The following is a 22,592-nucleotide window of genomic DNA, read 5'->3' as shown; positions in this document are numbered from 1 at the left end:
ATGCACATGAGATAAAAACTAGGCAAGAAGCAGGGACATCATCTACTTATTTTCTCACCAGCTACTAAAGTCATCTACATGTTCAAAGAAAACTTGATTAAATACAACCTATAGTTCTCCTTTCCTCTACCCCCCATATATGCCACTTGCTATTTATTCACATGGTATGAAAAGACTTTATTCAAAATTTCTACACCTTAGCTTTATACTCCACCATATAATGGGTACCATGATATGATGTCAGGCTGACTGATATAAATTTTAAGAACCTAATATGTATTAGTTGTTACCATCATCTACACCATCTGACGCATACTATTTTCTGTGTCTCCTGTTCAAGAACTAGTTCAACTACTAGGAGGAGCAAACATCTTACATTGCAAAAAGCACAAGACCACCCATCAGAGAAACTGGCTCCAACCTTGCCTGTGCCAACCACTGACTGTGAAAGTTTGGGACACTATAGTAACCTCTCTGAGTTCCTATTTCTTCAGCCAAAAAGGGGGGTTAATAATACCAATACACTTTCACCAGTCATTAAGGCCCAAGTGAGAAAGTAAACTTGAGACACTTTTTTAAATTTTAAAAATGTCACTATAAAGTAGTATTAATAAGGTGATGCCTTTTTGGAATCCTTTTAGTTTATTTATTGTAATTTATTGGCCCACCTGGGTAACTTAGGCCTAAGAAACTCTGCACAGGTACAGTTATTTGAATAAATGCCCAGGTAGTGTGAGAGCACCATAAGCCTAAGTGAGACAAGAACAAGGTACATCCAAAAGGGGGGAAGCTTTCTTCTTCTACCTGACAGTGAACATTGCTAGGGATAAAACATGTCTGGGGCAGTCTAGTTACAATCCCACTTTTCCCACTTATGGGGAATGGTCAGGGAACAGGATTCTCAAAAGAAATATAACACAGGAACCTTCTGTTTGGGATCCCAAAACTGGCTGTGAAATGCAATCCAAAAAGAGATACAGATTTAAAAAAAAAAAAAAAAGGTAAACCATTCTTGCAATAGAAACAGCTAACTCCTTCATGCAGCTATCCTTAGTGATTTCAGCTCAATTTTGGTTACACATCCTTGCTAGCATCACATAATCAGTTCCTTATTTGCTACTTTGTCTTCAAAAGCTTTGTATATGTGTGAAAGTCTTATCTCCAGAGCTAGACTTCTGGATGTATATAAACAAGTACTTCCTGGCCCTTTACTGGTTATGTCCTCCACAGCAGCTGGCACTACCTGAGCCATATTGGCATTTGGTATACGTATCCCAGTGTTTAGACAGTTGAATGATGAATTCTTAGTTCAGGCAGCCTCTTAAATTGGCCATGGGCTAATATACTCTGGATATTTTCCAGATTCAATACATACTGAGCATCCCCACCAATTAGATCTTTCCTATATTTTATACCACTTAATCCTCACACACTATATTACTTTATTCTCATTATCCAATAGATGAGGGAACTGAGGCTTATATACCTAGTTAACAGGATAATTACCAGAAATACAACTGCATGACTTCTGTCTCCAGTGTATTTAGGAATATACTGTAGCTCCAACTCCTTTTGAATAAAATAAGAATAAAGGCCATTTAAGGTAGTTCCCCTGAGAAGCCACATATGCCTGCCAGGGCTTGGCCTGGTTAGGAATATCATCGGCTTCTCCTGGAGTGACTGTACTTTAGGAAAAAATGCAGCAAAAGCACCAGAGGGTTCCCTTCAATCTAAAAGTGGAAATATGATTTATTTGGTTAACAAAGAACCTCTATGGATGGACAACATATTGTATGTTTCCTTGCAAAAGAGGTTGAACTATGCAAAAAACTTTCAAAACCACAGATTAAAGGGCAAAGAATCCTCAAAAGATGGGAAATGCATAACAGTATTGCCAAAAATCATAGAAAAATACTAGCAGTTCCTTTGAAAGAGAGCATCAAATCTATGAAATTGGAAAACTTCTTTGAAAAAAAAGGACTTCACAAACTTTCATGAAAATGACAACTTTTAACCAGTGAACAAAGATAAACATTAAAGGGTTAGAGAGAGTCTGATACAGTATCTTGCCCCTACTAAAAATCATACTTAATATTGAGATGAAAGCTTCCTCAAGGCACAATCCGTATCTTAGAGTCCCTGTGAATCTAGCCTTTGACAAAGTTAAATCACCTCCATATTTATTATAAGATGTAAAGGCTACCTCATTATTTCTTTACCTGATATACTAAAAAATGCCAAGGAAAATTCTTCAAATGCACTACAGCTACATCTTTGAAAGAAAGAGTGATTTCTGTTATATCTGGAGTCACCACCTGTTAGAGCTCTCCAAACTTCTTTTAAAGAAATTAATGCTAAGCTATGAAACATAATCGGTTTCTATCTACAACTTGACTGGTTTCAAGGGCTCACCCACTAATTTCAGCATTGCCAGGCTTACTCATTATAAATATTATCGCAGAAACACCTGCATAAGTCATTTGACTTTCAAGGAGACCATGGACCTGATGCACATCTTAATATTATTTTGTTAAGGAAAAAATGTAAACTATTGCTCTACTTTTTTTTTTCATATTTTTAACAAAATGTGCTTGTTACCATGTAAAGATTTAAAAATATGCAAAGAATAGCTAAATATGTAATGATATGTGAAAAATATTTGTTTAAAAAAGGTACTATAAAAACTGAATTATTTTAACCTCAAGACTCTTGTTTATAAAAAGCAAGAAACTGAAGAAATTTTACCTTGTTTAAAACTTTCTTTTGAGCAACATTCTCACCAAAGCCCCTAATTGCCTTTGATAGTAGAAATGCCTGCATCTCTAAGGCAGATTTGGGGTAAACAATAAGAGAGGTGGATGGAGACCTTTAAAAGGTGTATGAAAGTTATGGCCAGAAGAGGACTGTGATGGGTTCTCAGGAGTCTATTCTCTAGGAAAGTGCGTATGCCATGCTGGGAATGAGCATTTGGCAGATGAGGCTGGACCACTTTATGGATCATCTTCCAACCTTCCAGAAGGAAGAAACAAAAGACTCCATTTCAAATAGTATGTACACTCTAGGTGAAAGGTCAAGATCAACCAGATCTACAGTTCTTATCCAGGGGCAACTTTATCCCTGTACCCCAGGATACATTTGGCATTTGGCAAGGTCTGGAGACAATGGACTATCACTACTGGAGAAGGAAAGTTGCTACAAGCATCTATAGAGGAGATGCCAGAGACATTGCTAAATATCCTGCAATGGACAACTGCAACCAGCTCCCCACAACTGGTAATTATCCAGGCTAGGCTAGACTAAAAATAGCCTAATGCAGCAAGCCAAAAAGGATTTTCTAGGAAAGGGTCCAAACTGACGTCAAGTACTGGAAGGGTTTCACCACAGCTCATAAGGCTCTCTTCCCTCAATTTCCTAGACCAGTATTTTTCAAAGTGTGATCCATGAGTCCTCTGCATCAGAAACATTTAGGAATAGAATTACATATTCCTGATCTCAGATGTGATATCAGAACTGTAAAGGCAGAGGCCAGAATTCTCAGCAAATTTTTATTTGTTTCCCATGTGATTCTTCCATAGATTGTGAGAATCACTACTTCATTTCTCTATGGAGGCCATTCCCTTCTCTATTGTCAATTATGACCTCTCTATGAGTGATTCCTCCAAGACTCCCAATGACAAACTAATGGAATCTCTACGAAGGTATAGACCTTGGTTGGTTATTCACTACTATACATCCAGTGGTTTAATTGGAGTAAAGATGATGGAATAAAACAAGTGGCACCTAATTTATAAAAAAAAAAAAATATATCATCTTTTGGGAGAGACAAGATAAGGAAAAATAAAATTAGCTACTCATTTATTTAGTACTTCTCCATTCTGTAGACTGAGCTAAGTGTGTGACATCAACAAATTTAATCCTAACAACACACTTAAGTAGATACTAATATCATTCTCATTTTGCAGCAAAGGAAAATGGGGCTCAGTGAAGTCAAGCAACTTGCCCAAGATCACAAAGCAACTAGTGGAACTCAGAATTCTATTTGTGTTCCATTTAACAGATGGTATACATGGACAAGAACTACTACTCCCTGCCTAACTCTCCCATATTTTCAGATTCTTCGTATGATGTAAACAGAAGCTGTTGGAGTAGGGGGACAGATAGTCCTGGGAAATCCCCTTAAAGGGTACTAACACAGCTAGAAAGCACACCATTTTGCCCTCACACTTCTTTTCTTCTTCCTGTATGGAAAATGGAAAGAGCACGAGCAGTCACCTTGGACCAAAGATGAACTTGACAGTAGGAGCCTCAACACTAAGTAGAACAGACCATAAATCAGAAGGCGTCTGGGTCCCTGATGATTCTGAATTCACTATATTGGTCCTGAACTACACAGTCTATATATGACAGAAAAATAACTCTCCATTTGGAGGTTTTATCATATGGAGCTAAATCTATATCTAATTAAAACATGTGAAAGACTGTACAAATTGTTAATACTGTTATTGGCCATTAATAATTTAAGATATTTAATTAAAATGCAACATTTCACATCTAGATATAATTAACATTTTTATGTACCATAACCTTCATGTGGGAAAGCAAATGAAATGAACTCTGCCACTGTGGCCCTTACTTTCCTACTCCTTTTTTATAAAATAAATTATTAAGTTGATTAATTCAGCTATTTTGGGAGAATTTTTTTATATTTCTAAACCATAATCTTAAAAAACATAGAAAATTTAACAAAGTAAGTACAAAGGAATTAAGAAAACTAGGGAAAAAATTAGGAAGCTGATGTATAAAGCACACATTATGTACTTGTTATGCAAGGAAACAGGGAAAAATTCAACATTCAGACATATTCCCTACCTTTATGGAGTTCACAGAGTAGTTGGGAGACATATAATTGGATAAGTTTTTACACTGCAGTATCCTACTCAGAATGACAGAAAAAACACATCATGCTGTGAGAGAACGTCAAGGGAGGCTTCTTGGAAAGCACTACAGTCTGTCAGTCCCTAACTTTGTGACCTCCAGGAAACTACTTCAATTCCTTGAATTTCATTTTCCTAATATTTTTAATGGGGATGACAGTTTCCTCCAAGGGATAACTGTTAAAAATATTGCATAGTGCATTTAAAATACTTAGCACAGTGCCTGGAACATACTGAGCCCCCACTGTACCTTAGCTAGTATAATAATGTTATTTACTACATGCAATTGTCCTATTGTCCCTCTAAATGTATTGCTATTCTAATTTATAAAGCAAAAACAAAAGCTCAGGGATTAGGAACATTACTCAATATCACCTGAATTGTAAAAGAGTCAGTTTTCAAATTCATATCTAACAGCAATACATTGCCTATTAACATCTACCTTAAGAGAACACAGTGTACTCTAACTTATTTTTCAGATACTGGACATCAAAACCATATAGCTGTTAACTGTTCTCTGCTTGACTTTTATTCATGTAAAATGCAAGGCCTTATTCGGGTAAGTAATTTTGCCTGGCACATCTTCTAAGAACCACTCAAGATTATGTTTGCTTGGGGTTGTGTGATACAGCCAGTAACAGAGCTACACATCCTCAGTAAAAAATATATATCTAAGAATTTTTTAAAAAAAGATCTTTAGGTCACTATGCCAAAATCAATTTGCTCAATTAATGGCAGGCACTGGCATTCTACCAGTCAACTGCTTCTAGTATATGACAAGATCACCATCTCTGACACAGTAATTACTGCAATTATCTATACAGAGTTGAGTATGGAGAAGAAAGCAAGGTTCACTATCACTTATTGACTTCTAAAGAAAGTTCTCAAAAAACAAATACTGGTGAGTCTGGCAATCTGAAACACGATAACTGTGTGTAAAACAGGGGGTTGAATCCAGAATGGAATTTTCTTACTGTGATCTGAGGGCCACCTTCTTCCAGATCAGGGTTCTGATGTAAGATTCTCATGTCTTAGTCAAATGTAAAGTACCTCTCTAGTGCCTTTCTCTTTTTGCATCTTTGAAAACGTGTGTAACATTTACATAGACTGATGGGGAGAAAATAATAATCATGTCCATGAAGAAAAATACAGAGGAAAAAAAATCACTTCCAAATGGTTGTTGATTTAGACATAGAGTTAGATAATTCATATTTTTCAACATAGACCATATAGATTAGGTTCTATATTGGCATGAATGTTTGATTTTTCCAGTCATGATGGTAATGCTAATTTATACATTTCTCTTTCAAGAAATTCCCCTAATTAAAATGTAAAAGTAGGCAAACAGTTCTACCAAAAATACCACCAAAAATAAATACTGCTCTGGACTGTTGTAAAACAACTTAGCCCTGAACTTCATTAACTTCTTATATTGGAGCATAAAAATGATGGACTCAAGATGGTCCCTTAAATGTTTATAGTCTCATGCCTTTCCTTCAAGGAGATGTAAGAGCACCACTTGGCAATTCTTTAAACTTAATAATTACCATTCTTATAAAGGTTTTTATGCTTAGTCAAAATTTAAGTCAATTTTCTAAAGAATATTCTTAAATTACCTTTAAATCCTATTTTTCCCAAGTCTTTTATCCTTAATATTTTAATTCTTCTTTTTTTTCTGGAACTTTTTCCAAGAACACAGAAACATAATGAGTCAGTTTTTTGCCTTGTAGATTCTAAAACCTGGGGGTAGGAAGGGGTACTTACAAATTCTAAGAATGTACTCCCCGCAATCCTGACTTAACAGGTCTGCATCTTAGCCATGGTTCTGCATTTTAGCAGTCTCCTCCCACCACTTGATGTTTTTGGCATGCAGATGATCGTTTGATCGTTTTGGGAAACACTCATTAAAATCAGAATGGGTCAGAAAAATTTCTTTGCTCTCCAGACCCCACTTTTTACTTGTCTAACTCCACTTTCTACTTTTCTCCATCTTTCCACCCATCTCTGATATTTTCAGGTCCACTCAGCACAGAATACATCCATACCTCACAACTACAGGCATTGTTTCTCTTCTCTTCTACCGGAAAACCCTCATCTACTTATCCATCAAGGTTAAGAAAAATATTACCCCTTTTATGAAGTTTCCTCTTCCCCCTTCTCTTAGGAATGCCCACATCGCCATATATATATATATTTGTTACAGTGATTATTGAAACCTATTGTTACCGTTATAGTTACTGATTATGGGTCTGTTTTCCATGCTAATTCGTCCATTCACAGACAGTGAACATCACATATTATTAACCCAATAAACAGTTGTTGAATTATAACCTAATAGTAGAATCACCTCTAGAGATACTTAGGGGGGCAGGGGGAAGAGTTACCAGCATTTGTCATTGTTCTTTTGAGACAAACATAAATCTAATATCTCTAACCTCCTTTAATAATTTATACTGTTTGACAAGATTTTTTCTAAGTTCTACTTGAACTTTTTTGGAAAAAATTATTTCTAAGAGAACATAGACTGAGCATGCTATTTCATCATCCCCATATATACAAATTTTGCTTTTGAAAGTGATTTCCTGACATGGTATATTCTACAAATTAATTTTTATGATAGGAAATTAAGAAACATTTTACTGGATAATGTAAACTAAATCTTTAGAAGCTGGGATAGGGGAAAAAGCAATTCTACTCATGGAATTCCAGTCTATTAGAAAAGCCTAAGTAATAATTTAGAAGGAATTTTGGTGGCAAGAAATACAACAAATAGTGCTCTCTGAGTGAAGCAAAGTATACACTGCAAATCATCTATGAACCTACAGAACCAGAGAAGCTTTCAAACATAAGTGTGCTTTGTTGTCAATGTGGGCAAATCATGCCCAAATGAGTATTCTCTTTCCAAGTGCACTGGGGAAGGAGACTTACATAATCATGTATGGTTTTAGTGTTTAAGCCTTCTCAACACTGGCTGTTTGAGAGCAAAGTGGTCATAATTTCTGCTCAGAACATAGAGAATGTTCCATTTGCTTTGGAAAATTGTCCTGCTTACATGGATTCTCTCGCTTATGGGCATGTCTTCACGGCCATCAATATTTCTAAATGTGTCAATGGTAACACAGTCCCTTTCCACTTTTGTCAGAAGATCAGAATGTCTCAGAGCTAGAGTCTCCTGTCCCTAATTCCTTCCCTTTTATTTACTTCTCTTCTGCTATTGTGGCTACGAGTGATGATAAGACATTTTGTATAACAGAAAATGGCTGCCTGATTATATCTTAATAAATAATCTTTGCACTTCACTCATTTGCAGCCTCCTCAACTCTTCTAAATAGTTATATCATATATTATAAATTCAGCAAATATGGAAGGGCTCAGGAAAGGTATGGGGCTAGATTATATGCAAATACTTTGATGCATGGTTTTGATACATGGCATATCTAAACACAGGACTCCTCTGCAAGATTTATAATTCCATGGTCTTGATGACCTGAAACGCTTCCCTGCTCTCCTTGTGTGCAATAACACAAATCTAAACCACTGTGTTCCAAGTGAGCTGAAGCTGTGATTCTCAAAAAGCCTTCCCAGTGCAATCCAGTCTACCGAACACCAGAGGGACATATCTTAGTTCTTAGAAATGTACTGCCTTCACCACTAAGTTGACACTTGGCATGTGTCTATACATTCCAAAAGGATGCATATTCCTCAAGAGCAGGAGCCAGGCCCCATATGTGTTCTATCCTCCATAACAAACGTTTTAAATACCCACCAATTCCCTACTCATCAACTCTTACCAACACCACAAAAGGATTCCTACAGTACTGCATAAGAAGTTTTTAATTTCCCAGTGATATCTAGATCCATCCATTACCTAATAGTTAAGGATTGTTTTTATCTCAAAATATCAGAACAAAAAAACCTATGGAGTCAAAAAAACAAATCAATCTTCCAAATCAACACATAGCTAACTATCAGATATTTGATATTGTCCATTTAAAAGAACCGAGACCACTTGTTAACCAAATAATAAACTACATCAAATACAGGGTACATTCTAAAACCTACTTTGGACTGAAATTTTCTTCCTGGACTACAGAATGCTATGTCTCATACAAAAACAAAGTCTCATCAACTATTCAGTCTTTTTGCCATAAGCAATTTCTTTAAAAATGTATTATAAAATCATACAATTTTAGAGCAAGTTACCTTAGGATATATCTTGTAGATCATCAATCACCATTTTACAATGAGAACTCTGAGGCCCAAGAGATCAAAGTAATTTTCTTTCAGTTACCTAATTAGTCAGTGACAGAAATGGAACTACTACTACCAGTGTTGAGACCTCAAATTAATTCAACTTTTGTTACACTTCATTGTTTTATTTACAGGACAATATATAGAATTTTTAAATTAGAATTTTAATACATACAAATGAATTAAAAAATAATGAATGCCACTATAAATGAAACATGCACATGAAGATAAACAAGTGCATGCACAATGCATTCCATGATAGACTCTCTGAATTTGCACAAGTGCACAACACAACCGTTCTTAACTCACGAAGTTAAAGATGATTGTATTTGAAGGGTTTGTAAAATATGAACATTTCTTACCTGGCAGCTGTATGAGAGGTTGATAAAAGACATTAAAAACTTGAGCTATAGTTAGACATTAGATTTTTCTGGCACTGAAGGTCTCCTTCTGCCTGGGTTTGAGGGTGTTAGCATTTATAAAAAAGGTAGGCCAAAGACTTCAGAGAGATTATCCAATATATAAGACTTTGGCATTGTTTACCCACATTGCAATATAAAGTTGACTATACGTGATTACCACCTATGTTTTCCTATTGGCCAGTTATGGCTCTATTTTTCATTATTGTACCTGAAATCTCTACCATTACAGTCACTTCCTTAAGTTAGAAACTGTAGGTGGGAAAATCACTTCAGAACTTGCCATGCCACTCCACCCCAGGTAATGAAAAGAACAGGATTAGCTCTAGTGATTTTGAATTCTAAGAATGCATAAGTTGGCGGGGCAGGAGGGACAGAGATTTCTACATGTAACAAAAAAGCTAATGATGAGAAAGGACTCTTCCTTTTAAACTGCCTCTGATTTTCCAGCACCAGTATCCACACATAGTTAACTAGGGATGTAAACTTTGAAGAAAATGAATGATATCCTCTTAGCATATTTCCTAACACCCATGATCCACACCAAGGAGTTTTTATCCTACCCCATGAAAACTAACAGGGCCTCACATTCTGATGGTCAAACCCTTTTAAAAACACCCACCCTGATACTTCAACATCCTTTAAAGATTTAACCACCTTCATGAACTTCCTTTGCCCTTTTATATAAAAGCTGACATCTTGACAGTTTTAATAGGTACCCTGGAGAGAACAAGTAAAGTAGAGGAAAAATGCTCATTCAGTTGATTTTTTCCTTTCAAATACTAAGGCATACAAAAGAATTAATCAGTATTATAGAAACCCAAATGAAACAAAGAACACTGACACTTCACAGCTCTTAACTACAAAGAAATCTTACAAAACAGCATCAGGGTTATGACATACAACATCAACAAAAAAGTTAGCAAATTTGGTTGTGACACCTTGAAATGGCTGCACCCTTAATCTTGCAAGAGTGGTGACTCTTTTGTTTTAAATATTTTTTTCTTCATTTGAATATTTTCATTTGTTTACATCAAAACCAAGTTTATTAATTCTTTATGTATCAGTTTCTTCACAATTTTACCCCCACAATTTTAAAAGAGCAGACTGATTCTCTGGGCTAACATCAATAAAGGATATTGTGTGACGCTGTTATCTTTCAAATGAAGAAGAACATCTCCTCACTAGCCCTCCTTAAAGAAGCTCAACAAAGGACTACAGAATGGATTCATTCCACATATGCAATGACTTTCAGTCCCAATGGGAAGAAAGACTAAGAAATAAAGGAATGAAATACCATTTCTACATTTCAAGTTTCGATCATGCTTGAAGAATGTATCTGCTGTGGAATTCTCAAATCATACAAAGAATAAATAAGTAGATCCTTTACCCAAAGTTGGTTAACAGTAAAAGAAGACTTATGTGGTCACATCTTTACTTCTTTCAATCCCCATCCACCTGCTTTCAAAATTAATGTTTACAATGAGAAAGATTACATTAGAAAGCAAAGTTACTCACCATGGAGGAATCACTGCTTCCACTCCCGATCGGAGCTCCCTCAGCACAGGTTGGGAGGTGGGTAGAAAGTTGACTAGCCCTGCCCCCATCTATGACATCACAATCTACCTCATAAAAGGTAGTGAAAGTGCTCTGAACTCCTGTCTGATTTCCGAGAGATACAGAAAAGAGTGAGTGAGAGAGAGAGCAAGAGAAAAAAAAAAAAAACGTACCCTAATGGGAAGGGATTAGGGAAGTGGAAGAGGGAGTGGGTTATTGGGAGAAAGAGGCATATGAAGGAATTAGGTGCTCAAAGAGATATGGGTGGGCATCCATGATATTAAGCAGCCCGGCCATATGAATTCCTCAGTGGCTCTCTTGAACAGATAAATGGACCATCTGGGAGAAGGAGAATGAAGAAGCACCCTGCCTTGTCAGGCATTGCCAGGGACAATCATAGTGGCATTTAAAGGGGATGAAACTCCCATTTAAAGCATTGAAGATCACCAAGAGAGAAAGCAAGGGCTGCAGCTCTTAAAGCCTGGAACAGTATGTGGGGACTCTCAGATGTCTGTCTTGGAAGTTCCATTGCCCTGCTGTGTGACCTTCATCAAGCCCTTGGCCTCTGCATCTCCAGCCAGTACATGGTACTAAAAGGATACTTACCTCTTTTATTGGAATCACTGAAGAACTAATGCATTCATTGTTGCTACAACTGCCACTCTTTTTACTCTTCCTTTTTGTACCCAAGGAGGGGCTGTGTGACAGGCACATTTCAAAAGATAAGCCAATAACCAATGCCTATTTCTACTTCTTAAAATGTTATCTTCAGCAGAAAGTATTACTGTCAATCTTGACCAGGTTTTTTGTATGTACTGAATATAACATATCTAAATGGGTTATAAGAGCTCACCTTCAAAAGTGGAGTAAAATTAAATGGGAAGATTTCCATACCATAGGGTCTCTACACTGCCACTGTCAGAGGTCAAATTTAGGATCAAACATTGTGTCACATGCAGGAAAGCTATAGTCATATAGCTTTATTTAACCTCTGAATCCATTTTTGGGGAGGGGGAAACTGATCTCAGGCAAGATGGGAGAATAATACGGAGAACACTAAGGTCTTTTTTTTTTAAATGGAGGTTTAGAAGTTAAAAACTATGAACTACTCAAAAGTTGTCAAGGGAGTAGTATGACAAAATAAAAAGGAGTTATATTAAAGAGCAGGTAGGTCCTGAAACCATCCACATGGAAGCCAAATTTTTATCTGCCTGGTGGGATATATGAAAAGTGAAACCTACTCTTTCCACAAAAAATATTTTAGTAAAAGTAAGAGCTTACAATTCATGGCATCATAAATGGGTAAAGCCCAAAGAAAGTTTGTTTCTATATGCAGATAAACAATATTCTTTAAAATTTTTTTTTGTTTGAAGCAAATATAATTCTATTTTTAGTCCTGCCATTCTTAGCTCACTTACTATGTAAGTGTATTAAATAATCACAATATAAAAATTAAGCAAAATAGGCAGGTTAGGGAGCATTCTGAAACACAGATGCTACTAAAGTCAAACTGATAATGGATTTGGCATTATTTCTCCCATCTTTTACTTCAAAATAAATGTTAAAGACATTTAAAGAATGTCTTTAGAGAATTAAAGACAATAGAGAAGTAAAAAATACCAAATTTATGAAGAAAAAATGGAATTTTTCTTATATTTGATGTTTTCTGTAATTATTAGGGATACTCTGCATGTTTCCCACTCTGTATTATTCTATTTCTATTTTCAGTAATTCTAAATCTACATTCAAATTCTGTATTCAACAGCTTTTTTCTGTGAATTTTCACAATTAATAGCCCTATGAAGCCTTATTTTCTTCCTATTTTTACTTGGATCATTGACCAGTTGGCTTATCTTTGCTTTTTTATGCTTTATAGTTGATCCCATTTGTTTTAGAAATTGGGCATTTCCTGACTTTCCCATTATAGGAAATATGCCATTCATTTACCATTATTTCTCAGTTTCAAAAACTATTCTTACATATCAGAAACTAATTTGTGTCATCTCACCTTTCATACAAAATTTAAAGGTCATTACTTTAAGATTACTGATGGCAATTGCTCATTCTTCCAATAAACACCTTAAAAATTTTTACTACCCAACAAAGAAGGTACACATCTGCCAATGTTAAGATATCAGAATAAAAATGGAGTTAAACATTTTTTAAAATATTGAAATAAAACTGATTTATACTACATAGATATTTCTTATTATCTACTGCTTATTTGGAAATGGAGCATGACTTCAGGAACCCAATGCAAAACTAGGCTGCATCAAAAGGATGCAGAGTGGCGAACTGTGCTGAGTTTTTAGGTGAATTTAGTATGATTGGTTTCAATAATGTCTTTAGTTATATTAGTTGAAAAAAAATCTCTTTGACACAGAATGCAATGCCAGGACCAGATAATTTCTCTTCTTTAGGATCTAGCCTCTTGACATTTTTATGAAAACTAAGTGTCATTAGAATTATGGAGCTGATGCATACTTTCTATGATATCACATAAATGGATGAGTTAGCCTTTCAAGACAAAGTATGAAGTGAAGTGATTGTAAGATTTCGGTCAAGAGACCCCATTATTGAAGTCATGGTTATAACTTTATTCTGATCAGAGATGTAGGATTGGTTTCAAAATGTTGCTTGTTGAAAAATTGTTTCTATTTGACAGTAGAAAAGATAAAGAAAAGTCAGGTGGAATAATTTGTACATTCCAAAAGAATAATCTGGAGGTATATTTATAAAGTAATTAATTGTGGAAGACATGAACAGGCAGTTGGCATACAATCTGACCAAAATGTTGTTATTGAAGAGAACTATCTCAGCAAGACAGAATCCAAATAATTTTGATAACAACAGATTTGAACTGGGAGTTCCTAGATAAAAGATTCTATTTTGAGTTTGTTTTATGATAGTGTCTCACATACAAAACCTTGAACTTAAAAGAGTATGGGTTATTATAAGATGATGCTGACTGGAACTTCTCCAGGAACTTCTCTAAGTAGATTTGCAGAAGGAAATGGATGAAAGAGGTCAAGATACAGATTGTGCAGATTTGACAGAAGATCTAGCCAGAGTTCCAGTCAAGTTCATTATCAGCAAGGCATCTACACAGATGAAAGTATTCAGAGAAAACCAGTAAGATAAGATATAGTATTGATGATGAAAAAAAGATTAAAGTCTAAATTAAGTAAGCTTGCTTTCAAGAAAATTGGATTAGGATGAAATATTTGAAATATATTTATTGCCCACAAAGAAAATGACTGTTCAAAATAGAGTAAGACAGTATGTTCTGAAGCAGTAAAAGAAATTTGAACTAAGAAAACTACACACTGCCCATCCAGAAGTCTTTCCTATTTGTAAGATACATGGACCATAACATGGCACATATTTCTCTCCTAAGGGCTGTGATAAAAACTATATTTTATAAATCATTTAAATTAAGCTGGAGAAAGCATTTGACAAAATAATCTGTAGGAACAGAATAAGAAGATAGTAAATTAAACACACTTTTATTTCTAGAATATAGTAAACCAAGAACAACAATGAATACACAGAGATAGCTATCAACAGACACCCTGCTATTCTTGCTGAGAATGCTAAACAGAAAGATGAGAAACTAAATAGAAAAAAGAAAACCCAATGGACTACACAATCTAACAGAGGCACAAAAAAACAGAAAAATTTCTTCTCTTCATGGAAATTATTTGCTATTAGAGATAAAGGACTTTGAATACCTCCACCCAAACAATATTTAGCACTATGCCTTTTAAGTAATTGGAACACCCTAGAAGTGCTGTTCAATGAATCAGGAAATATCTTTATGTGAACAGGAAGTATAGCTCTTTGAAGCCCTGATTGCTGGTTTGTCATTAGAAATTAGGAACATCATATGGATATGATAATCTTTTTCTAGAAAAATAGGATTGTCAAAATTTTATCAAATCTAGCACCAAATGTAAAATCCTATCTCAGTTTTGCTATGGAGTCTCTTAATTTCCTTTATTTTGAGTCATCTGAGGTAATGGAAAATTGTGCAAAATCAGTAATGAGATTCCCCAGGTAATATTTGGTATCAGGTTTTAATATCCATATTCTCTTATTTATATCAACTGTTCACATTTTAGCTTCTTTTTCTTCCAACTGCCTTCAATCCAGGAATTCTTGAGGTATATCCAAGTAGGAACAAGAAAAAAAAAAAATCACAATGGATTTAGGTAACCAATTCAAAGTAATGTATTTCTTGACTAGAGCCGACAAATCCAAGTGTACACAGGAACACCAGAAAGCATAAACTAAATTACAGATACTGTTTCTAAATAAAGGTATTCTATCCAATACTGTGGCTTCCCATAATTATTTGGTTCTATTTAAGGGAAAAGGTGTTATCTGGATTTATTCTCACATATCCAAAATGAGTTAAAAATGAGGAAACATCTCCTAAGACACTACTATAGATATTATTTAAAATATGTTAATAAAGAACATCTTAGAATGAAATCAGTTATAACAAACAGACAGTATCTCAAAATCAGAATATGTCTCATGGGAAAATGTTATAAACCAGTACTTCTTCAATAGGTTTGCCTGTGTTACACAGATACCAAAAGATATGCACAATTAGTGTCCCTCATCCAGGTACCTCCCATGTGTCTAATTTCCAAGTTGTCATAAAATATTACTCAACATTGGCTGTGAAATATTGTACTGAATATTAACTGAAATCTAAAATGTTAGTTGCTAATAGAATAAGGTGCAAATTATTTGCCTTCTTTTTAATTCAAGGCTTTCAAAACTTGAATAGCTTCTAAAACCTAAAGGAATGAAAGTTCACTGACTGAAGGACAAAAAATGGCACTGACATTTCTGAGGTAGAGACATTCTTCATAAAGCCACTAGCCACTTCTACTCTAATGCACAGTAATGAACACCCTCAAACTAAAATAGAAATGTCTCCATTTATAAACTCAGGTGATGCAATCAAATCAATTTATTGAGAAGATCCAAGTTAGGTCAACCTATGTCTCCACTTAAGGTAAAAAGAGTTCTTTCCTTAGTTCATGTTCCAGCTTTGCCATAAAGGAGTCTGTCTTCTTACTTTCAAATGAGAGCATTAGAATATAAAGTATTTTTTTATGAATAAAACAAATTGGATGACCAACTGATTTAATTTCATCATTAAAAGGCTCATTTTTTAAATAATAGATTGAATTGAGAAGTTTAGGGTCACCATAACTGAGTATATAACTAAAGAGCTACTTTTTATAATAGAGCAATATACAATCCTCCTTTGCACAAGACTATTTAAATTCAGAGAGACACCTGACAGGTGTGGTACACTAGACTCAAAACTTCCTATGATGCCTGGCACTCAAGGAGATTTTCACTTTTCTTATAAAAATCCCCATCTCCCATTTTTTTCCATATGTAACACCTTAAGTTTGTTAAATGTCACTTTTATAACACTGGGAGAATGAATTTGCACTGAAAAATCACTTCAGGGTTATTTTTCCCTGAAGGTTTGCATAATTTGGGTTGTATAAAAATCAGTGACCATGTACACTGATATAAATGTAACTAAGGAAGGCTCAATGCAGGAATCAGAACTTAAATGGTTATGGTTTCACTATCATAACAAATTGGGAAGGTTAGGCTTTTGGGAGAAAGATTGAATTATTCAGCAACCCATCTTACTAGTAAAGTATATGCAGAGAACTATGGCCATTCTGCCAATGATAAATACTTGTTTAATTTTCTTACTGGTACAGAGTATTTCCACCAACCTTCCTTCCAGATTTATAATCAGAAGTTTGTTTTAGTCTTTCTCTAGATCTGGACTCTCCTACTGTTCATAGTTCTGAAAAGTCTGTTAAGCCCAAATAATTAACAGCCTCCCCTCTGGAAAATCTGGAGAAAATTATTTGGAACTGCTGTTAATTTCCTGAATATATACCTTTTTTTTTTTAATGAAATGCATTTCAGACCCCAAACTGAAATAGCTAGTAATTTAGATTTATTTCCATTACTACTACTCTGATCAGTAGAGATAATCAAGAATTGACAACAGACAGAATCAGAATATATATTAAAAAAAAAAAAAAACTCTTTCCCCAAATAAGAGTACAAGTTGTACAAAAGTACAAGGCTACACAACTAAGTACAATGCTTGTTTCAATGACTGCTTCAGCCCATTACAAAATACACTATTTTTTATAGATGAAATGCAGAATTTTTCAAATAAAATGCAACTCTCATCTCAAATCATATTTTTAAAATATGTTTTTAAAAATGGAATACAAATGTATAAAAATGTAATCTATAATATATATAAGTATATATTTTTAAAATATATAATACATATAGCATTGTACAAATAATTCCCACGTTTTCTCTTCCCTAAACTGTCTTTGATCAGATATGTCACAGTTATCAACCACTGGTTCAGTTCCTGATTGCTGCTTATTCAGGAAATAAGGTAGTAAATATCAAATCATGTGTGTTTGTTGCATGTGTGTATGTTTGTGCATATGCACATATGCCATAGTCAGGTAAGACTGATTCGACCATTATCAGTTTCTAGTACTGTATGAATGGCTTTCATTTATTACCATGAATATTCATGTTGATTTTAATTGAGTCCAATTTTTTTTTTTCTTTTTTTCTTTTTTTTTTTTTTTTTTAATTTTTTAAATTTTTTATTTATGTTCAGCGTAACAGTATTCATTGTTTTTTCACCACACCCAGTGCTCCATGCAATCTGTGCCCAATTTTTTAATGATGTGAAACAGGCTATGTAGACTATAACTGACTACTTATTCTCCAATTTTCCCTTCACTAGTTCAAATCCTACCAGTATCACAAATTATATTTGTTCACCTTGTCAAGATTCCCTTCATAACCCAATTGAGAGGGATTCAAATTTGGAAAGGAGAGATTTAAATGGCAAAGAAAAAAAGTGCACATTTAGGGTGGGTTACTCAATCCCTTAGGAATAGTGTAGGGCTCCATTACACCAGGCTGAGGATGTAGGAAAGAACATTACTTGCCTTCAAACTCTGCTCCTATATTTTGTGAAGTATGAGAAAAAGACATTTATATGTAATAAAATCTATTAAAATTTGTAGCATTTTCATGTGCAGTCAACTATAACTTATAATCTGTGTCCTTCCATCTCAAACCTAAACACTGAATTCCTGTCCAAAGTAGGGCTAATTGCTCTTGCATTCTAGCTTCATTGTTTTAAAGATGTATTTGAACTTCAAAAATAATTAGGTGGAATTTTTCAGATTTATCAGAATGCTTGATGTTTAGCATTCTACATTCTAAAATTCCACATTAGTGTTTTCAGTCTCATTCAGAAAAATGCAAAAGTATAAATGTGAGGGTAGCTAAGATAATCAAAGGTTATGGAATGTTTTTTATTTCTTCAGATCCATATGTACATCTTCATTTTAAAATTTAAAAGAATCCATTAAATCCTCTGCAACCTAGCAAATAAAAAGTAAAAACACAGCAATCAAATATAGAGAAAATATCCACATCATAGCACTGGAATGAACTTGTATTCAAAATATGTTTACATACTTGAAAAAAAGTGGCTCAACTTTTCTGCCATGATTAATATAATACTGCCATGTTTAATGGATATTACCTGCACTAAAATAATTTACAATACGCTATGGTTAAGTTTCTCTTTCCTTTCTTTTCTTCCTTCTTTCATGACTCTTCTCTCTTACTCTCCCTCCTTCCCTTTCTTTCATTTTTCTTTTCTTCTTTGAACATTTCTTTTTCCAGAAAGCATATAAAACTGTTTTAAAAGTTTAAATAAACACAAAGCAAATAAAGCCAGTTTATAAATGAATGGATGTTTAATCTTCTGGACTTTGGTTTCCTCTACTTTCTCCTTGGCATTTCTAGCACTGTTAGTTTTTTGTTTTGTTTTTTTTAATTTTCTCTTCCCCATTGACCCCCTTAGCAGCCATACAAATGGCTTAACCTGAATTGGCTCACAAATGCATCTTCTACTCTGAGATTTATTAAGAATAGTACTTTTTTGGCCGGTGAGAAAGATGTAAGCCAATAACTTTAAAAACGGATCTCCAGCCAGAAAATTAATGGTGCTTCTTAGACAGCAGTTGGGTGAATGAACACATGTAGGCATATATTCGGGACTGAATTATTTCTCTAGCTTGCCATCATGATTCAAGAGCTTTTGGACCCATTGTTCCCCCACCCATAACCTACTGAGTTTCCTGCCCCCAAACACCCAAGCCAAACACAGATAAAACAGAAGGCTTTCCCAGTCTGTACACACAGAATCACGTAAAACATACACATGCTGACAGGGTACATAACTGTGCACATGTGCATTTTGCTCATCTTGATAGCACAAGGGTCTAAAAACACGGTTCTCAGCATTGAAATTCAAATAATTTTTCTTGGCAAAATGGGAATAGCCTATCCAAATCTCTGATTTTAGGGGAAAATCTGACTACTAACATATATACCTTCTTGGGGGCTTTCATATGTTTCAGAGAAGAAACCACAACCCTGAATCCCATGTACATAAACACATGGGAAAAAAGGAAGGAAGATTCAAACATTTCTCTTTTTTTTTACTGCATGTTATATTCTAGTAGTTTTTCCTTAAAAATGTAGCAACTTTGTCATGCCAGACAATAAAATAAGTGGGGCCCAAAGCATGAGCACATTTTCTTGGCAAAATCATTGAAAAGTTTGTGTGTATGGGGTCTTACATTCTTGACTCTTTCAGAACTTTGAAGATAGTCATTTGTGACTATTTTGCAAAATAAACATTGATTTTTTTTTTCTTCATTGGCCATCAGTGAAGGAGGATGAAGAATAAGATGGAGGCAGAAGTGGCGAAGACAGCAGACTACAGATGTAGGTATGGCACCAAATAGCAATCAAGCTTTGAAAAAATGAGGAGGCCAAGAGCAGGTCCATAACTGAGCAATATATAGCAAACCTTTATAATGCATTTGACTCAGAATTATTATAAAGTTGTATAACATTTCTTTAAAAGAAGCCTTCCCCCATGCAAGGATTTTTGAACTTTGCCGGTAAGACTCAAAGAAGGAAACAGGCTTCTTGATGGTGTTCTCAATCTCAAACACCTCTACAAATGCCAACAGTGCAAGTGATAAAAGCCAGTGATGGTTTGGACTACATCTAAATGAGGAAAAGACAATGGAAATGAAGCTCTGGAAGCAGTGATGAACAATGGGTACTGAGAGGATAATGGAGAGCAACTCTGCCAGTCAAATATCACTTAGATGATGAGGTTGTGGAGTCTGAGATCCACAAAGATGCTTTGCGCATCCATGTAATAAATAAGATTTGGAAAGTGACAAATGAAAGCACATAAGGCAAGCTAAACAAAAAGCACTCAGTTCCACAGGTGCTATATACAGATGGACATGAAAGCCGAATGGTATGGGAGACTATACCATTGAGTCTGAAGATAAGAAAGGAAGCAAGGGATATGCAATGTTTTGATCACTTCTTGGCAGAGAATCTTGGTTATGACCAACTCAGCAGAAAGGACACATTGCAAGACAGATTGCTCTTGGTTGCTGAAGAATGTTGAAGCAGGATCATTTTGGAAATGCAAAGAGGTGACTATGCTTTGGGAAGAGGCCCAAAATAGCCAGTTTATTGGACTCTAGGGGAGACTGCATGGAACCGGCTTTCTAGATGGCATCTCCATGCAAGCCAGATCAGCTCTTTTCCCAGCTGTTTTCTGCAAGTCAAACAATAGAGAACCTGAAACCTTTGGGTTCAAGAATGATTTTTCGACATATTTTTATCAAATGGTCAAACTGCTAAATTTCTGAAAATGTCTCAGTAAAGAATTAAGCGTCATGACTAGTCCGATTCTCTTAAGGCATTCACCATGTTCATCATGTTATGTTCCTGGTAATGCCACACTTAAAATGGCATCATGGTTTACTGGGAAAAGAACTAAAGGTGGCAGAGCCACACTTTGGAATTCGCAAATAGTTTACAACAGATGGCATCTCATGTTCAAAGAAAGGGACTGAGGGAGGAGAAGCCAAGGTGAAGAACCTCAACACATACATTTGGAAATCTTGCCAAGAAATCATAGTGTTTCTATTAATCAAACTTATTTCTTTATATTTGATGAAAGTGGACCAGATACGAAGGGAAACACTGGAGCGATTAAGCAAAGAATACATAACTGTTAGTGTCTGACAACTATGTTAGTTTTTGGCAACAGCACATCAACCTGTATTAAATTTGAATATTTTCTGGCTTTCAAGGGTTACTGATAACCTAGTATGCATTGGAACCTGATGAATGAATTCCTATTGTTTTCATCATCTCTAACATGTGAACACAATCCACACATAGAGAGGCTGGCTCCTGAACAGAGAGTGAAAATTACTAGGACTAACAAAGGGAAGTAGACTCACAATGAGTAAATGTACAAAAGCTCCAAATAATTATAATAGTCACAGCTTGGCAATGAGTTTCCAGACTATGAAATTAGTTTTCTTGTGAAGAATGGAGATTTTACAAGGCTAGTATAAACATGGGGTAATTGGAAAATCAAATTGCTCTTTGTGAGTTATTGTAAGGTCTGGAATAATGGTGATAACATTTATTTAAAAAAAAAAAAAAACCCTCCCTATGAATCACTGTAGTTTGGTGTTTTTAAGCAGTACTGTTGCCAAGAATGCTTGCCTTGGAAGTACAACAGTGGGAGCTTTAATTGTGAAGCCCAAGTCACGGCTTACCCCTGACACAATGAGCTCTCCTCCGAGATTCTGTACTTCTGCCTTCACCTTGCTGCAGATATTAAGCTGATGGCAATACAAGGCAATTCGTTGAAGGTAGGCTAATAAATCCTGCTTACATGCTGAATCAGGGCACTATAAAACATTAAAAAAAGAAGTGATCTCAATTAGCAAGTACTCTTTAGTTTCTAATACTCACTATATAAAAGCTGTGAGAAGAAAAGGTTTTAGTGTCATATACCTTAATTACACCCATTTAACTTCACTTCTTTATAGCACATTTTAGGAAGGCCATAGCCAGTATTTTAGAATGCTCAGCTCTACTTTGATATAATCATATAAAAAGAATACTGAAGATCTTCCATCAAGTCTTCTGGGAACTTTTGTACATGTTTTTGAGTAATTTTACCAGTTGTCTTCTGAACTGTTAAGAAAACCAAATATTCTCCAGGTTTTTTCCTAGTGGCCCATCCAACATTCACCATGTGTAGTTTTGTTAATATGGACAACCAAAGCAACAGAAGCTAGAAGGAAATCGCTTCCAGGTAGCAACCTCTCTGACACAGCACAGCATAGAATTTCAATTCAATTAGTTGAGGGGAAAATCACTTGTTTCCTTTGGATTTCTCAGAAAAGTATCAGTCACTAAAGGAAGC

At 35.1% G+C, this 22,592-nt stretch overlaps 1 protein-coding gene and 1 long non-coding RNA gene across 6 annotated transcripts in view; one reads left to right on the top strand and one right to left on the bottom strand.

Moving 5' to 3' along the window:
• Positions 1 to 22,592, bottom strand: part of CTNNA2 (catenin alpha 2) — a gene marked incomplete at its 5' end in the record, with an annotated part of 988,253 nt that overhangs the window by 19,991 nt on the left and 945,670 nt on the right. For 2 of the 5 annotated variants that reach the window (XM_080812651.1, XM_080812652.1), the window contains 2 exons: positions 11,123 to 11,266; positions 21,937 to 22,071. The exons of 1 other annotated variant lie outside the window; for it this stretch is intronic. In XM_080812651.1, the coding sequence (XP_080668777.1) occupies positions 11,123 to 11,266; positions 21,937 to 22,071 (279 nt within the window). The remainder of the gene's footprint in view (positions 1 to 11,122; positions 11,267 to 21,936; positions 22,072 to 22,592) is intronic. 2 more of the 5 variants (XM_080812653.1, XM_080812655.1) reach the window with 1 other exon arrangement.
• Positions 1 to 22,592, top strand: part of LOC308348524 — a 172,209-nt gene that overhangs the window by 142,381 nt on the left and 7,236 nt on the right. The gene's annotated exons all lie outside the window — the stretch shown is intronic.

Source organism: Martes martes (genome assembly GCF_963455335.1).
Source record: "Martes martes genome assembly, chromosome: 9".
NCBI classification, from domain to species: Eukaryota; Metazoa; Chordata; class Mammalia; order Carnivora; family Mustelidae; genus Martes; species Martes martes.
The sequence above is the reverse complement of the archived record's forward strand: the minus strand, read 5'-3'. Positions and strand labels throughout refer to the sequence as shown.